Here is a 19,408-nt window from a genome sequence, read left to right on the forward strand (position 1 = left end):
CAGATAGTGAGAGTGAACACATCTAAATACAACAGATTAGAGCAGGATAGCGGAGAGAAGAGATAGAGAATGTAGGGCGACTGTGAGAATGCAACCTCAGCAGATACAGGACATATGTCCACTTTCTTCCATTGCTGGAGTCCCAAAGACGGTGTTATGCCCGGTAGGGCTGTGAGGTGCCAGTCAGGGCAGGGTATCCAGGAGCAGATGAATCAATCCCTGTCCATGCAACGACACACACACACACACACACACACACACACACACACACACACACACACACACACACACACACACACACACACACACACACACACACACACACACACACACACACACACACACACACACACACACACACACACACACACACACACACACACAGACACAGCTACTGTGGGGAACACTACTGCCATGTACTATTATGTTACAGGAAGCAAGTGTTGGCTGATACGCAGAGGGGCAGGTTATCGTGCTCAGCTAACAACCTCAGAAGGAGAAAGGTCCGGTCTAAGGCGTAGAGAAATAGGCAGGTTTCATGTTCATCCGTTCAAGACTGGCTCAGGTCTGTAGGAGAACTATGAGGGGGAGATCCTCCCAAACTGATAAGGAAGACACACAAGACCGCCTCGGAAACAAGATGAGGCATCTCAAAGGTATCTCAAAGGTGTATCATGTCAGAACATGTCTAATACAAAACACTGTGTGTAACCTAGCAAAAAGGTTCAGGTCATAGGCTGATAGGGAATTTGTGTGGGAGGATGGATGTGTAGTGAATTTGTGTGTATTTGTGTGGGAGAATGGATGTGTAGATGTAGATGTAGCTCGGTACTTACAGCCCTTATAGATGTCCGTGGGGATCTGGACGGCACTGTAGGAGTAGTTCACTTTGTTTTTAAAGTTGGGATCGTCCACAAACTCTAGCTTCACGGAGTAGGGGTTCTCCATCAGGTTCTCTTCCCCATCTTCATCCTCCGTCTGCATCGAGAGATTCACAGAGAGAGAAACACCCTGTTAGTGGGATAAGTACAGGACAGAAGGAAACAGACGGCCAGAGACACGGACTAACACAAACAGATATCCGCCCTGCACAGCCACAAACAAACACGGATGCACAAGTGCATGCGCGCACACACACATATACACTTTTGGATTAAACAACAAAAACGGCAATTACTCCGCCTTTTAAGCTGGGTTTGGATTTGCCTTCTATTCTTTGCCTCATCACAAAGCAACAGCGGGTATCAAAGCAGACACAAAACAGTGAGAATCAATTAGTGTCCGAGATGGCTATCACAGACACATTAAGGTGCCACACAAATGAACCCTGACAATAACTAACAACCAACACCACTCAATCATAGTTTTCTCTCTGCCACCCACACGAGCAGGCAGAATCTCCAGCACGTCCATGCAGTGTTACGTTAGGAAGCCAGCTGGAGCTGCCTTGTGTTTTGTTTTGACGTTCACTACGACATAATGTCTATTGGAGGTCTGGTGCCGTGACGTCGCCTAGGCAGAGAGCTGCTGTACATTTGGTGAATATTTGTAATAATTTCTTTTTATAGCATTTTCCCTGACAAACTTTTTGTTTTATGAATGAACTATTAGCTTATTATTATAGTCTAAATAGTGCGAATCCAGCATGTTTTCAAGACTGAAGTTGGCGGTTAGTTTTTGGTTAGCTAGCTAGCTAATGTTAGCTGGCTAGCAGGCAATGTTTGGATTCGATGATGCCAGCTATCTGGACGTTGAGGACGGAGAGAAGCCTGAATACAGAGGTATACAGAGATGACAGGTGACCATGGCCATACGGAGAACTAAGTTATAAGGCTACTCATCGACAGGGCTGCAGAGGAGCAGGTTGAGAGCTTCAAGTTCCTTGGTGTCCACGTCACCAACAAACTATCATGATCTAAAAACACCAACACAGTCGTGAAGAGGGCACGACAACGCCTATTCCCCCTCAGGAGACTGAAAAGATTTGGCAGGGGTCCTCAGATCCTCAAAAGGTTATACAGCTGCACCATCGGGAGCATCATGACTGGTTGCATCACCGCCTGGTATGGCAACTGCTCGGCCTCCAACCGCAAGGCACTACAGAGTGTAGTGCGTACGTCCCAGTACATCACTGGGGCCAAGGTTCCTGCCATCCAGGACCTCTATACCAGGCGGTGTCAAAGGAAGGTCCTAAAAATTTCCAGACTCCAGCTACCCTAGTCATAGACTGTTTTCTCTGCTACTGCACGGCAAGCAGTATCGGAGCACCACTGCACGGTAAGCGGTACCGGAGCGCCAAGTCTAGCTCCAAAAGGCTTCATAACAGCTTCTACCCCCAAGCCATAAGACTCCTGAACACCCCCCACCCCCATTTTTACACTGCTGCTACTCTCTGTGTATTATCTATGCATAGTCACTTTACCTCTACCTACATGTGCATTGACTTTGTACCGGTACCCCTTGTATATAGCCTCACTACTGTTATTTTATTGTTGCTTTTTAATTATTAGTTATTTTTCAGTTTATTTATTCATTTTTTACTTTCTTAGCACTGATTTTTCTTAAAACGGCATTGTTGGTTAAGGGCTTGTAAGAAACCATTTCACTGTAAGGTTTACACCTGTTGTATTCAGCGCATTTGACAAATAAAATTGGACTTTGATCATCCTTGAGATGTTTGTGCAACTTGATTGGAGTCCACCTGTGGTAAAGTCAATTGATTGGACATGATTTAGAAAGGCACACACCTGTCTATATAAGGTTCCACAGTTGACAGTGTATGTCAATGCAAAAACCAAGCCATGAGGTCGAAGGAATTGTCCGTAGATCTCCGAGACAGGATTGTGTCGAGGCACAGATCTCGGGAAGGGTACCAAAAGATTTCTGCAGCATTAAAGTTCCCCAATAACTCAGCGCCCTCCATCATTCTTAAATGGAAGAAGTTTGGAACCACTAAGACTCTTCCTAGAGTCAAGAACCCAATGGTCACTCTGACAGAGCTCCAGAGTTTGTCTGTGGAGGTGGGAAAACCTTCCAGAAGGACACCCATCTCTGCAGCACTCCACCAATCATGCCTTTATGGTAGAATGGCCAGACGGAAGCCACTTTTCAGTTAAAGGCACATGAAGGCGCGCTTGGAGTTTGCCAAAAGTCACCTAAAGACTCTCAGACCATTAGAAACAAGATTATCTGGTCTGAACTATTTGGCCTGAATTTCAAGCGTCACATCTGGAGGGAACCTGACACCATCCCTACGGTGAAGCATGGTGGTGGCAGCATCATGCTGTGGGGCTGTTTTTCAGCGGCAGGGACTGGGAGACTAGTCAGGATTGAGGGAAAGATGACCGAAGCAAAGCACAGAGAGATCCCTGATGAAAACCTACTCCAGAGCGCTGAGGACCTCAGACTGGGGCAGGTTCACCTTACAAAAGGACAACGACCCTAAGCACACAGTCAAGACAACACAGGAATGGTTTTGGGACAAGTCTCTGAATGTCCTTGAGTGGCCCAGCCAGAGCCCAGACTTGAACCCAATCAAACATCTCCGGAGAAACCTGAAAATAGCTCTGTGCAGCGACACTCCCAATCCAACCTGACAGAGCTTGAGAGGATCTGCAGAGAAACCTGTTTTTGCTTTGTCATTATGGGGTATTGTGTGTTGTTTGATAAAGAAAAAAAACAATTGAATCCATTTTAGAATAAGGCTGTAATGTAACAAAATGTGGAAAAAGTCAAGGGGTCTGAATACTTTCCAAATATTTTTTACATGTATTATAATATATATAGATATATATATTTTACCACCTTTATCTCCCAATTTCGATCTTGTCTCATCGCTGCAACTCCCCAATGAGCTTGGGAGGCGAAGGTTGAGTCATGCATCCTCAGAAACATGACCCGCCAAACCGCACTTCTAAACACCCACCCGCTTAACCCGGAAGCCAGCCGCACCAATGTGTCGGAGGAAACACCGTTCACCTGATGACCGAGGTCAGCCTGCAGGTGCCTGGCCCGCCACAAAGAGTCGCTAAAGCGCGATGAGCCAAGTAAAGCTCCCCCCGGCCAAACCCTCCCCTAACCCGGACGACGCTGGGCCAATTGTGCGCCGCCCTATGGGACTCCCGTTCACGGCCGGTTGTGATACAGCCCCGGGATCAAACCCAGGTCTGTAGTGATGCCTCTAGCACTGCGATGCAGTGCCTTAGACCACTGCGAGACTCGATTGGCCTAGGATTCAATCTTGATTAGCTATTGACATATGACAAGCCTTGCCTTTTCAAGAGCCCATCGTGAAAATAAATAAGAATTAGATCTAAACACATCCTCTGGCAGAGCTTATTCATTTATCTGTGCCTCCAAATCCTAAGGCAGCTCGCTAAGACTCTGCAAGGTGCATACTGACAGAATATAGCACATAGCTAGTACTACAAATGAGTTAGGGCAGGCCTATACATCCACTGTACAATATACACACATACTGTATAGACGCATTGCATACCATAAGGAAAAGGGAGGCAAAAACATCCATCAAATACTGTATATAATACAGTATATCATACTGTATTATAAGAAGTGTTGGGGGGGTAACGTGTTAAAATTTTTTACGAATGTGTTACAAAGTAATGCGTTACAGTAATAATATAATGGCATACTGTTCCAACTTGAGTAAAAATATTACAGTTACTGTAAGAAAGGTCGTTGTTACTTAGTTACTTTTGTTATCCTTCCCTTCCTGTTACAGTTATTGATCAAAAGAGATATTTGTGATGGTGATTATTATTCCATGTCTGTTGGCTCAATATTTAAAATCCCCACGCCCCAGATTGTAATTGTTTTCGTCCTGAGTTTGAGGTCCTCTCACCAAGTTCCTGTTAACACATGCGAGGGAGATGAAAAACGCCCGAAGTATCTTAAACATTCAGTTCCTCTAATTGGAAGTACTCCCATTGCTTTGATTTGGCAGGAGGACAAAATTACAAGAATATAGTACCATGTCAACTGTGCCCTAGCGAGAAACACCTCTCCACTGCTAGAAACACAAACCTCCAATCTCTTGAAGAGCCTGTAAAAGCAACACGCCAAGACAAAACTCTTAGCGAAAGATCCCTTGAGGCCTGACCACTGCTGCTGAAGATGACTGTAGGCCTACCTCCTCCAAAACAACCAAGGCTTGTTTTGAATGGTTCAGGAATACAGGCTGTAACCCAGGGACAGCTGAACAAGCTTGTTGGTATGTAGTAGAGGAAATGCTGCCCTTATCCACTGGTGTATAGGCCTACGTAACGTAACGTTGGCATTGTTTACATTGAGTGAGGACGCGCTCAACGTTTTGATGTGTTACGCAAAAGTAATATAACAAGTAGTGCAAATAACTCGTTTTCCCAGGGAATAATAAGTCAAGTAATTTGTTACTGTTGAAAGAAGTGATAAGTAATAGGTAATATATTACTTTTCTTGAGTAACTACCCCAACACTGATTAAAAGTGTCATACTAAAACTGACAGATGCATGTCAGCACAAGTGAACATAACAGAAATACTCACTCATCCAAAGGGGGGGGGGGGGGGGTGGCAGGCAGAACAAAAATAAAACAAATACTCAAACACATATAGTTCATTACTGTATAGTTCACATTGAGATATGCCCACATATCATGATTTAATAGAGCAGCAAGTGTTCATTGAATCTGACATGATAAAAATGTTTGGGTTTTTTTCTTCACAAAAATGTAATTCGAGCCTCATACCCAGTGCAAGAATTGATTTATGGCCTGGCTTTAATTGTCTATTAAAATGCAATTACAAGCTGTTGTTGGAGAGGATGGGAAGAGCAGAGCAGGGGGACAGTTGTGACGATAGCCCACTGAATGTCAACGCTAGGAACTGGGTAGTCACAGACCAGGAAAACACGCTACGGTACCAGGAAACGCATCATCAGACATACGTCAACTGTCTCGGTCTCCCGCTCTGTGTGTCTCTTTCATACATGCTTATACACACGCAGTTGTGCATACATACGCAAATACAAACGTATCGACACAAACTTACTGTTATAAAAACCCCATTTACACAAGGCTACACTCACAGGTTATGGTCCTTAGTTCGACACCTTCTATCTTTGTCAGTTTTGACTGTAATAACAATGTATAGCTCATAAACTGCCTCCTATTCCTCAACTCATCCATTCATTCTGTCAAAACCTTCCCACTCAGCGAAAATGTTTCATAATCGTTCTGTCACCTTTTTTTTTCTCTCCTTCCAATGATCTCCAACTCCATTACAATGTTAAACTGCCCCACACAACAATGACCCCATCACGCAAGAACATTGAACTGAGAAGATGTGCAACGTTAATGTTGCTGGTGACAGTGTAAAAGTGGATGGTGTGGAAGTGACAGTGAAGATAATTGGTTGAAAAATATAATACTAGCCTTGTAATATTACAGCAAAGACAATGAACGCGTTCATGACGATGCGAATTCATTTGAATCAGCGAGGGTGAGAGTGTTACAGTCTAACGCTGGTCTAGCAGAGAGGATCACTCCATTACTGATGCAGTTCCTTCAAAACATGTGAGGAAATTGTGTTACGGGGCAGTTTGTTGGCATGGGCGATTAGGTAGGACATGCTGGTTCATCGCGGAGGATGATTGGGTTAGAGGTGGTGGTTTATCAGTTAGAGAGGAAGTGGGTTAGGAATGCTGGAAGGATTAGTTACAATAAAGGTCTTTGGGTTCGAGGGGTGGATTATTACTTAACATAAATGTAATTAGATTAGAAATGCTATTGTATTTGTTGCAGGGAAGGTGACTGGCTTAGAGAAAAGGGTTGCATTAGTTACAATGAAGGTGATTGACTTAGGGAAGTCGGGTTATCAATAACGGAGAAGGCGATTGGCTTCATAAGCCCCTCGTGCATCAGCAGCGTACTGTGGAGTCCCGTCCCGGTGTTTGTTTATCTCTCAGCCTGACTGTCATTCCAGTGAGGCCCTCTTTTTCCAAAGAGCCCAATCATAATTAACCAAGGCAGCTTCTAATTAGAAGCTGAATAAATCCACACAGGAAAGACTGATTGGTTCATTTTCTTCAGCCACCCACCACCTGTTTTGCTCGATTCATTACCCAATTTATTAATTTTATCTCCCCATTCTCAAGGTTTAATTAAAGGTTGAAGAGGCCAGGAATGACATTTTGAAGACTCTTTCATTTCCACTTTTACCCATCTAGGACTCGCCCATGATCACAAGCATCTCTCGCCTCCAAACCTGGCTCATCCCTTTGATATTGTGTGTGTGTCCAAACTGAGCTTTGACAGTGTAATATGGTGCAGTGTATGATAAAGCAAAGAAAATCACAATGCAAGACGAGTCTGTGTTTCAAATGCAATGTGAAGCTACAATATCATTAGTGTTTCCAGCTAGGTGGCCGACATCTCTGCTCCTTGCCCTCCACCAAAACGCTACCTTAACGTCATTTACAAGTCATATGTATTTCACTACCGACCAAATAGCAGTTTCAAATGAAAGTGAGATAATGCGGAGACCATTGCAATTTCACCCAGAGTGAGCTTTGTCTGTTCTCAGCTGAAGCATAAGTAATAATCTTCTATTGGGTGTGTCTGATCTTGTCTCTTTCAATTGTGTTGTTCTTGCAGAGGGATTTTCCCCCAACAATGGCTGATAAAAACAAAACTCTAAAATCAATATCATATTGTTCTACTGACAGCCAATGAGGTGTTGCCGGGACAGGCCAAGACATCATGCCTATAATCTTTCATGTGTCGGTGTATCTGTGTGTGTATTAAAGTCATAGTAAAAACAAAAAGTATAATGGGACCCTGCCAATGAAAACAGTTCATTGTCAAAGTGCCAGGGCTAGAGTTGGGGTGAGGATAAGGCTAGACCCAAAGATAGTCTTAACACGGGGTGTTATTAATCCCAATACTAAGCAATCCCCTCCAGTGCCGCTACACATACTACTGTGGAATATTACCATCAATGAGAATGACAGCTATGTGCTGTTTCTATGCCTGGACACAGAGAATAAGAGATTGAGGACCCAGACAGAGTCGCCTTTTGGGCAGGAACTCAACTGTGGACAGTGCCTATACCTACACAAGGGCGCTGTGCGATTCAATTTAAAGTTGTGAGAGATATGGAGTCCAGAGCATCTGGCCCAACAAGCTAACTAGATATTGTAATGATGGAGTGTTTATACTGGAGGGGTAAAAGGAGCGCATTACAACCCCCGTTAGTAGCAAGGAGAGAAAGGGGGGATGGGATGGGCAGACAAGGGGAGAGGAGGGATGGAGCAGACAGGGCAGACGAGGTGAAGGTAGGTACAGGAGTAGAGCAAAGGCACAGGAGTAGAGCACGGGTACAGGAGTAGAGCACGAGTACAGGAGAAGAGCACGGGTACAGGAGTAGAGCACGGGTACAGGAGAAGAGCACGGGTACAGGAGTAGAGCACGGGTACAGGAGTAGAGCACAGGTGCAGGGTTAGAGCACGGGTACAGGAGAAGAGCACGGGTACAGGAGAAGAGCACGGGTACAGGAGAAGGGCACGGGTACAGGAGAAGAGCACGGGTACAGGAGAAGAGCACGGGTACAGGAGTAGAGCACGGGTACAGGAGAAGAGCACGGGTACGGGGTAGAGCACGGGGACAGGGTTAGAGCATGGGTACAGGGTTAGAGCACGGGTACAGGAGTAGAGCACGGGTACAGGGGTAAAGCTAAGGTACAGGGGTAGAGCACGGGTACAGGAGAAGAGCACAGGTACAGGAGAAGAGCACAGGTACAGGAGTAGAGCACGGGTACAGGAGAAGAGCACGGGTACGGGGTAGAGCACGGGGACAGGGTTAGAGCACGGGTACAGGAGAAGAGCACAGGTACAGGAGTAGAGCACGGGTACAGGAGAAGAGCACGGGTACGGGGTAGAGCACGGGGACAGGGTTAGAGCATGGGTACAGGGTTAGAGCACGGGTACAGGAGTAGAGCATGGGTACAGGAGTATAGCACGGGTACAGGAGTAGAGCACGGGTACAGGAGTAGAGAACGGGTACAGGAGTAGAGCATGGGTACAGGAGTAAAGCAAAGGTACAGGAGTAGAGCACGGGTCCATGAGTACAGCGCAGGTACAGGAGTAAAGCTAAGGTACAGGAGCAGGGGCAGTTGGAGGGAGTAGACACTGTGGATCAGTGATAGGAGAGTGAGTGGTCATACTGTAGATGGAGGAGATAGAGGTGGAGGAATTGCAGGGGAAAAGGGGGGGGTGAGAGGAAGGAAAAGAGGGAGGAAGCAGTGGGTGAGAGGAAGGGATAGAGGGGAGGTTGAGGAGAAAGTAAACACTCTTCCAAAAGGTCCCTCCCTTACCTCTTCATAACCTCAACTCAACCACCATGGAAAGTTCGAACAGGTCTCTGGACATAATGGAGTTGTCTTTTTCAAGGAACCTGTTTTGAACTAGCCATGTATCTGTTTTGAACTAGCCAGGCTGGCGTGGGGGTTGACCTCAGGATGACCTCTAGCAGTGTGCTGGGATAAGCTTGAGGTGGCGAGGCAAGGGTCATGGGGTGTGTCAAGCTCGGCCTTAGCAGCGACCATGTTAATGATGACCGATGTCCTCCAATTAGACGTGCTGACAGGCCCTAAAGTGCTGTGTCATTAATCACGAGGGCCGCCTTGAACACCGAGAAAATCATGCCGTGATTTATAACATAGCTAGCTCCTCTGTCTGTCTGTCCCCACATTTCTCTCTATCTCTATCTCCATCTCTCTCCATCTTTTTCTCTCTCCTTCATCTCTCTCTCACTTTCTCTCTCCTCCATCTCCCTCCATATCTTTCTCTCTCTCCATCTTGCTCTCTCCTCCATCTCTTTCTCTCTCCTCAGTCTCTCTCCATCTCTTTCTCGCTCTCCGTCATCGCTATCTCACTTTCTCTCTCCTCTGTCTCTCTCCATATCTTTCTCTCTCTCCATCTCGCTCTCTCCTCCATCTCTTTCTCTCTCCTCAGTCTCTCTCCATCTCTTTCTCGCTCTCCTTCATCGCTCTCTCACTTTCTCTCTCCTCAGTCTCTCTCCATCTCTTTCTCGCTCTCCTTCATCACTCTCTCACTTTCTCTCTCCTCCATCTCTCTCCATCTCTTTCTCTCTCCAATCTCTCCATCTCTTTCTCTCTCAATCTCTTTCTCTCTCTCCTTCATCGCTCTCTCACTTTCTCTCTGCCCCATCTCTCTCCATCTCTTTCTCTCTCCAATCTCTCCATCTCTTTCTCTCTCCACTCTCTCTCTCTCTCTCTCTCTCTCTCTCTCTCTCTCTCTCTCTTCCATCTCTCCCTCCTTATTCCTTCCTTCCCTTTGTGCTTGGGTGATCTAGGGAATTCTTGGATTTGGTTCTGATGGCTAACCAATCAGGTGGCCTGGTACAGTAGCACAAAGCGGTGTGTGGCCTGAACACCCCCTGGAAGGTCTATTGACTGTTCCCAGACCAGGGAGGGGGAGCGGTCTGTAATTGACTGGTATTAATGGTGACAAGACAAAACATGAAATCTGACTTTCTATGATAGTTACTGTATAGCTACTTATGAATTGGTACTGGTAGCCTACATTGATTTGTGGTTGGGTGTTCTATGGCCCTGCATTGTGGCATTGGTCGAGGTAAAACACATGGAGAGTGCTGCTGAAGTCCAGAGTTTGACTCAATCTCTTGGGAGGAAAGTAGGAGCTGCAGTCGCAGTCGCAGTAGACAGTTGGGGTTAAGATACTCAGTAAACAGTAAGGGTTAGGTACTTCCGTTTTAGTTAGTTAGGTAAATTCACCAGGGTTTGACAGTTGGGGTTAAAATACTCAGTAAACAGTAAGGGTTAGGTACTTCCGTTTTAGTTAGTTAGGTAAATTCACCAGGGTTTGACAGTTGGGGTTAAAATACTCAGTAAACAGTAAGGGTTAGGTACTTCCGTTTTAGTTAGTTAGGTAAATTCACCAGGGTTTGACAGTTGGGGTTAGGTACGTATACCAGGGTTCGAAAGGTTGAGGTTAGGTACTAGGTACTCGACAGTTGGGGTGAGGGTACTTCAAGGTTTGACAGGTGAGGTTAGGCATAGTTCGGGACAGGCAGGTAGGTACTCCAAGGTTTGGGATTGGGTAGGTAGGTACTTCAGGGTTTGGGATTAGGTAGGTAGGTACTCCAGGGTTTGGGGATTGGGTAGGTAGGTACTCCTGGGTTTAGAATTGGGTAGGTAGGTACTCCTGGGTTTAGGATTGGGTAGGTAGGTACTCCTGGGTTTGGGGATTGGGTAGGTAGGTACTCCAGGGTTTGGGATTGGGTAGGTAGGTACTCCAGGGTTTGGGATTGGGTAGGCATACTCCTGGGTTTGGGATTGGGTAGGTAGGTACTCCAGGGTTTGGGATTGGGTAGGCATACTCCAGGGTTTGGGATTGGGTAGGCATACTCCTGGGTTTGGGATTGGGTAGGTAGGTACTCCAGGGTTTGGGATTGGGTAGGCATACTCCAGGGTTTGGGATTGGGCAGGTAGGTACTCCAGGGTTTGACTGAATCTCTTGGTAGGACATTTAGTGGGAGCTTGGTCACATGCATGGTGCTGGCTCCAGCCCTGTAACACTCAACACTCACAGTCACAGGAGTCTCACCAGCGTACTAACACACACAGACAGCCCACGTGCCTGTGACCAAGGGGACAACAAGACTTACAGGGGAGCAGGACGGGCAGGACTGGGAGGACACACCACTGTACTCACATAGTCTGATTCCGCTTTCGAATCATAGTACTCCACGTCGCTCTCCTGCGCGGAAAAGAAAGGTGAAAAGAGAGGTGATGAGAGAAGATATAGCAGTGACTATATCCTCGAGGCTCTTCTGCTGGTGGAGCTGTATGGAGATGTCAAGGTTATATTCAGACACACTAGACAGCATGAGAATATAATCAGCATCACAGAACACCGAGGAGGTAGTGTGATGAAAGATGGGGCTGTTGAATGGAACTGCGTGTTGTAGATCCTGAGACATGCTGTGTTCTAACGCAGTTGGGATGCTATCTAGTAGTGCTGTGACGCATTAGGAAACACAGTGCTGTATGTACGGCATGCTTTACTATGGTGCAGTGGTTGGTAGCTGGATTTAGGATGAGTATAGAGTGCTACGTTGGGATATGAGTGGAATGAGCTAGCATTGTTCCCTAGCGCTCTTATCCACTGCTTATTGTCTGTTGAGGTCATGGTAAACAGCAGCTCTCTCATCTCAGAGGAGAAAGAAAAGAGAGAGAGAGAGAACAGGACAGAAGCCAAGTTCATGGCAGCACACTCCCTGTACGCACCCCTCCCCCCTCCCCTCCCTTCCCCTCCCCCCCAGTCCAGCGCTTAACCCTCCTCGCCCCTCCACCCTTATCTCCTGTGGAGGGAGGCACATGGTGCGGGCATGCCAGGGCTGTGTGCAGCGTGGTGCGGCTTCCGACTGTGGGGCCCGCCTCATTACCATTTCGGAGGGAGCCTGGGTGAGGATGCGCTCTCAAGGGCACGGGAGTGACTGGCTCTCCCCCTGTGGAGGAGCTCTGGTCCTACTCTGGCTCTCCCCCTGTGGAGGAGCTCTGGTCCAGCTCTGGCTCTCCCCCTGTGGAGTAGCTCTGGTCCAGCTCTGGCTCTCCCCCGGTGGAGGAGCTCTGGTCCAGCTCTGGCTCTCCCCCTGTGGAGGACCTCTGGTCCTACTCTGGCTCTCCCCCTGTGGAGGAGCTCTGGTCCTACTCTGGCTCTCCCCCTGTGGAGGAGCTCTGGTCCAGCTCTGGCTCTCCCCCTGTGGAGGAGCTCTGGTCCTACTCTGGCTCTCCCCCTGTGGAGGAGCTCTGGTCCAGCTCTGGCTCTCCCCCGGTGGAGGAGCTCTGGTCCAGCTCTGGCTCTCCCCCTGTGGAGGACCTCTGGTCCTACTCTGGCTCTCCCCCTGTGGAGGAGCTCTGGTCCTACTCTGGCTCTCCCCCTGTGGAGGAGCTCTGGTCCTGCTCTGGCTCTCCCTGTGGAGGAACTCTGGTCCTGCTCTGGCTCTCCCCTGGTGGAGGATCTCTGGTCCTACTCTGGCTGAGAGAGCCCTCCACACACACTCACATGCCCACAACCGCCCACTGCTCTCTCACTCCTTCTCTTTCTCTCTACCACTGTCTTTTCCTCTTGCAGTCACCCACACTCTCTCTATTCCACTTTCTCGCTCTCTCTTCCTCTCTCTCTCTATTCCACTCGCTCTCTATTCCTCTCTCTCTCTCTTCCACTCTCTCTCTATTCCACACTCTCTCTCTTCCACTCTCTCTCTATTTCTCTCTCTCTATTCCTCTCTCTCTCTATTCCTCTCTCTCTATTCCTCTCTCTCTCTCTTCCACTCTCTCTCTCTTCCACTCTCTCTCTATTCCACTCTCTCTCTATTCCTCTCTCTCTCTATTCCACTCTCTATCTCTTCCACTCTCTGTCTCTTCCACTCTCTCTCTATTCCACTCTCTCTCTCTTCCAATCTCAGTCTCTTCCACTCTCTCTCTCTTCCACTCTCTCTCTATTCCACTCTCTCTCTATTCCTCTCTCTCTCTTCCACTCTCTCTCTATTCCACTCTCTCTCTATTCCTCTCTCTCTCTCTTCCACTCCTCTCTCTTCCACTCTCTCCCTCTTCCACTGTCTCTCTATTCCTCTCTCTCTCTATTCCTCTCTCTCTTCCACTCCTCTCTCTTCCACTCCTCTCTCTTCCACTCTCTCCCTCTTCCACTCTCTCTCTATTCCACTCTCTCTCTCTGTTTGAGACACTCCACGCCCCATGTGACTATGGCCAGAGCCCAGGCTGACCTCCAACACTAATCACGGAGTCAGTCATCAGCCAGCTAAGACCGGCTCAGCTCAGTCCCAAACAACCCACACAGACAGAAAGACACAGCCTGACTCAAACTCCTATTGACACTAATCATGAGACAGGCCTTGCCTGGACACAACTCATGTCCTTGGGAGCGGCAGAGGCCTCCGGACAGAGGAGCAGGGAAGGAGGGGAGCAGGGGAACCAAGTCCTCTCCCTTCAGACAGACTGAGGCCTGATATCCTCCAGTACCAGAACACACTGACCCTGCCTCCTCTCTCGACTCAGCAGACATACATGATGTGGGTGGGCAGGGGAACAAGGAGAGAGGATGAGGGAAGGAGGTGGAGCTAGGGTAGTTGAGGGATGTAAACAGGAAGACATGAATAGACAGTAGTAAAGATGCGGGTGGTGGGTGTGGAGAGCAAATATGAGCGTAAGCAGGTTGAGCTGGGCGTGGGGTTTAAGGGGCGCACGGGGAGCACAGAGTGCCGGGGGGGGGGGGGTGCAGTCGGAGCTAAAAATAGCATGCCTAGCAGGCAGGGAGGTAGGCAGCAGAGTTGTTTTGTCTCTAGTGATGGCGGAGGGATTGATCCATGTTTATACAGGTCCCCGTACAGCATGTAGAGTGCTTGTATTGTAACGAGCATGGGAGGTCCTCTGTGCTCGTGCGTCGACATGCCACTGTTCGTTGTACATGTTCCAATGACTTCATGTGTTGTATATTTTGGTGATTATCCCACGGCGCAAAGCCTGTTCCTCTGTGTAACTGGGTTCATGTCCTATTAGTCCTATTATCTCGCAACGAGAGCGAGAGACTCGTGAGCTCTTCATACAGCAAAATGTACATTACACACACACGCGCACACGCCCGCACATCAAGCGGCGTCCTAGGCCACTGTGGCCCGTCAGATCCCCCCTAGGCTGAATGGCCATCTGGTGTGGCTGGTCCCCGGTCTCTGAGGGCCCGGGGCCTGGGTTAAACACACATCTAATAAAGCACACTGCCAGCAATTACTCTCTCCCAGTATAAACACACACACGGCACACTCTCGTAGAACGGCACGCCAGCACGCATGCGCACAAATTCACGCACACACGCACCCACACACACACGCGCAGCATTCACACAAAAACGAAATGGTATCAGTAAATGGAATCTATCTTGCTGGAGTGGACCAACACATTTCCAACAGAATACAAACACTAAGGTCATGTGATCATCCCCAGCCCCTCCCGCCTCCTCACCCTTATCTCAATCTTCTTCTTTTCTCCACCCTCTCCCTAATCTCTCCTCCTCCTCTCCGCCCTCCCTGTCCTATCTTCATCTTTCCCCATCTCCCTCCCCTCAAAACCAGCCTTCTCTCCCAATTTCAGATTTGAGCGAATGCAGTGCAGCGGCAGGTTAGATGCCCACTGTTGCTATAGAAACAGCCCCCTTTGCTCTAGATTACAATGTGACTTTGTGTGTTTCCTCACCATGTCCACTGCTGTATGTCTGCCCGTCTGTCTGCCTGCCTGTCTGTCTGCCCGTCTGTCTGCCTGAACATGTCCCCCTGAATGGACCTCTATTGTTTCTCTTATCCACTATCAATAACTGGAACAAACGACTATTAATGAATTTTATATCTAATTCTACATCTGAGAAGTCTCATATGGGGGATATTTTAGTTTCTATCCCCTACAATAAGTACAAACAATGGAACAAGACAGGGTTTATAACAAACCATAGAACATATGAGAGTAAATAATAACAAACCATAGAGCATATGAGAGTAAATAATAACAAACCATAGAGCATATGAGAGTAAATAATAACAAACCATAGAGCATATGTGAGTAAATAATAACAAACCATAGAGCATATGTGAGTAAATAATAACAAACCATAGAGCATATGAGAGTAAATAATAACAAACCGTAGAGCATATGAGAGTAAATAATAACAAACCATAGAGCATATGAGAGTAAATAATAACAAACCATAGAGCATATGAGAGTAAATAATAACAAACCATAGAGCATATGAGAGTAAATAATAACAAACCATAGAGCATATGAGAGTAAATAATAACAAACCATAGAGCATATGAGAGTAAATAATAACAAACCATAGAGCATATGAGAGTAAATAATAACAAACCATAGAACATATGAGAGTAAATAATAACAAACCATAGAACATATGAGAGTAAATAATAACAAACCATAGAGCATATGTGAGTAAATAATAACAAATAAACATCATGCCAGGTTCTATGAAAAGGCAGGTGCTGTAGATTAATTTGGTAATATTAAACACATACACGCGCACACACACACACACACACCCCACACCACACACACACACACACACACACACACACACACACACACACACACACACACACACACACACACACACACACACACACACACACACACACACACTAACATCCTCACACATACACACACACACAGTATTCATGCTGCTGCTGCCATACTGTTTATTATTATTATTATTTATCTTGCACTTTCTCCTAATCCCCTGCGTACATGTACAGTACATATCTACCTCAAACTACTCCACTATCCCTGCCTATTGAAAATGTGATATTGGCACGGACCCTGTACATAGCTTCCTCTCCTATTTCTTGTGTTTTCTTTATTCTATGTTGTTTTACTATTTTGATATTGATTACTGCACGGTTCGGTAGAGCATGCAGGTTAACATTTCACTGTACTTGAGCATGTGATAATAAAACTTGAACTTGAACACACACACACACACACAATTATGACGAGTCATTGAACAGAAACTGTGGGTGCTTTCCAGACCATGGTACTCCAACAATCATCCCATCCCAATCATCCGTAGCACCAGGATCCTTAATAGAACCTGGCATTATATCACGCACAACAAAGGATTTCTTTTTCTACTATTCACACACACACACACACACACACACACACACACACACACACACACACACACACACACACACACACACACACACACACACACATACACACAGGCACACACACGCACGCACGCAAGCACACACACACACACACACACACACATGCACGGACACACACTCTGCTGACTTTTCAGGAAGGACCTGCCAGAACAAAAAGCCAATGTGATAGGTCTGCAGAAAGGAACTGCTTATGTAAAGCCGACCTGTTTGGAAGGTATATACAGCCTCTCTGTCGTCTTTATCTTCCTGCCCCCGCTCCAATCACTCCTTGTCTCTATCCATCTCTGGCTCTGGCTAGAAACGGCTCTAGTACAAATATTATGAAAATAAATGAAAATATGAAAAACCATATGTGATTGTTGATTATCCTATTCAAACAAAAGCAATAGGGCTTGAAATGACTGAAATGCTCTCTAAATATAGTAACAAACAAATTAGAAATGACTTACTATAAGATTTTCACTTTTCTTCTAACTGTGAAATAAATATGATCATACTGAGCGACAGTACAATATTGGCACCGTTTCATATTGGCGACAGATCATTTTCTCCTCAACGTCCACTGAGCGGCGCAGAGACGCCATTCAAATGTGCGCAGGCTCGTTACAACTTCAGCTTCGAGCACAAAGTGATTTTGTCCATCTGTGACCAAGACAAAGTGGTCTTGTTTCAATTCTATACAAATACTTTGTTGTTGTTTCATATTGAGAGCTCTAAATCCGTCTGAGAAGTAACCACCATTGTTGGATTTGCTACACTGTCCATTTTCATATGCCGTCTCCCAGGCCGGGCTCATCGCTCAGAGGTACATTAAATTGATTATTTGTCTGGATAGGCCAGAAAATGTGACACATCACTTCCTGTGCAAATGTGGGGTCTGAAACCGGACACTTCAAGTCAGCTCCGCCGAGAGAGTGGTAGCAGAGAGCAGGCAGATGGGGCTTTCTGGCACTATAAGGCACTGGACGCTACGACTTTCACAGAGCACTTTGTACACCAAAATGTCAGTCGGAACCGGTCCAGAACCAGTCAAAGCCCCCCATATAGGAGACTTAACATCAAAACATGTAAAGTAATTGACTGACATGTCATTTCATTGGGGAGACTAGGGGCTCTAATTTCGGCTGCTGCTATGGCGGTGCAAGTGCCAAACACACGTTAGTTTACAATTTAAGCATTTAAAAACTGGCGCTCTAGCATTTTCCACTGCATGCGCCAGATTCAGCAATTTACTGGTAGCTAACTGTGTTCCGTACACATTTTGCGTAACCGCGACATTGAAACGAGGCTGCAATGAAAACTTATGGGACTGTAGCGACTGTGTTGGCATCAAAATCTGGGGTGTGAACTACGTTTCTATTCAAGCGTTGAATGACATGGTAATGGACCAATAGTATAGGAGAAAAGTTGAAAAAACGGACCCCTCTGACGCGGTATGTTACATCGTGACATATCACGACGTAATGTACAGCACGCACTATGCAACTCATTCTGTGCTGTACAGCGTCTTTCCACCAGGGGTAGCGCCTCTCTCGTAGATTAAAAACAAGAAATGATCAATGGTGAGTGTAAAGTTAATTACTCGTGAGTTCATCAAAATTGAATTCAATCAATAGTAAATGTTTCGCGTCATCACTGCGAGCCATCATGACTTTAAAAAGCCGTGACAGCTGCAGTTACCCTATTCAAATTCAACACAAACCTTCAAATAGGTATGTAATGAGACATTATACACTGCTCAAAAAAATAAAGGGAACACTTAAACAACACAATGTAACTCCAAGTCAATCACACTTCTGTGAAATCAAACTGTCCACTTAGGAAGCAACACTGATTGACAATACATTTCACATGCTGTTGTGCAAATGGAATAGACAACAGGTGGAAATTATAGGCAATTAGCAAGACACCCCCAATAAAGGAGTGGTTCTGCACGTGGGGACCACAGACCACTTCTCAGTTCCTATGCTTCCTGGCTGATGTTTTGGTCACTTTTGAATGCTGGCGATGCTTTCACTCTAGTGGTAGCATGAGACGGAGTCTACAACCCACACAAGTGGCTCAGGTAGTGCAGCTCATCCAGGATGGCACATCAATGCGAGCTGTGGCAAGAAGGTTTGCTGTGTCTGTCAGCGTAGTGTCCAGAGCATGGAGGCGCTACCAGGAGACAGGCCAGTACATCAGGAGACGTGGAGGAGGCCGTAGAAGGGCAACAACCCAGCAGCAGGACCGCTACCTCCGCCTTTGTGCAAGGAGGAGCAGGAGAAGCACTGCCAGAGCCCTGCAAAATGACCTCCAGCAGGCAACAAATGTGCATGTGTCTGCTCAAACGGTCAGAAACAGACTCCATGAGGGTGGTATGAGGGCCCGATGTCCACAGGTGGTGGTTGTGCTTACAGCCCAACACCGTGCAGGACGTTTGGCATTTGCCAGAGAACACCAAGATTGACAAATTCGCCACTGGCGCCCTGTGCTCTTCACAGATGAAAGCAGGTTCACACTGAGCACGTGACAGACGTGACAGAGTCTGGAGACGCCGTGGAGAATGTTCTGCTGCCTGCAACATCCTCCAGCATGACCGGTTTGGCGGTGGGTCAGTCATGGTGTGGGGTGGCATTT

At 46.8% G+C, this 19,408-nt stretch overlaps 1 protein-coding gene across 3 annotated transcripts in view; it reads right to left on the bottom strand.

Moving 5' to 3' along the window:
* The window catches only part of LOC106582605 (voltage-dependent calcium channel subunit alpha-2/delta-2), a 363,243-nt gene that overhangs the window by 57,714 nt on the left and 286,121 nt on the right, over window positions 1-19,408 (bottom strand). For 2 of the 3 annotated variants that reach the window (XM_045705262.2, XM_045705260.2), the window contains exons 5-6: window positions 11,752-11,796; window positions 837-978 (exon numbers count right to left, since the gene is read on the bottom strand). In XM_045705262.2, coding sequence (XP_045561218.1) covers window positions 837-978; window positions 11,752-11,796 — 187 coding nt within the window. The remainder of the gene's footprint in view (window positions 1-836; window positions 979-11,751; window positions 11,797-19,408) is intronic. The other variant, XM_082967380.1, reaches the window with a different exon arrangement.

Source organism: Salmo salar, chromosome 22, assembly GCF_965601325.2.
Source record: "Salmo salar chromosome 22, fSalSal1, whole genome shotgun sequence".
NCBI classification, from domain to species: domain Eukaryota; kingdom Metazoa; phylum Chordata; class Actinopteri; order Salmoniformes; family Salmonidae; genus Salmo; species Salmo salar.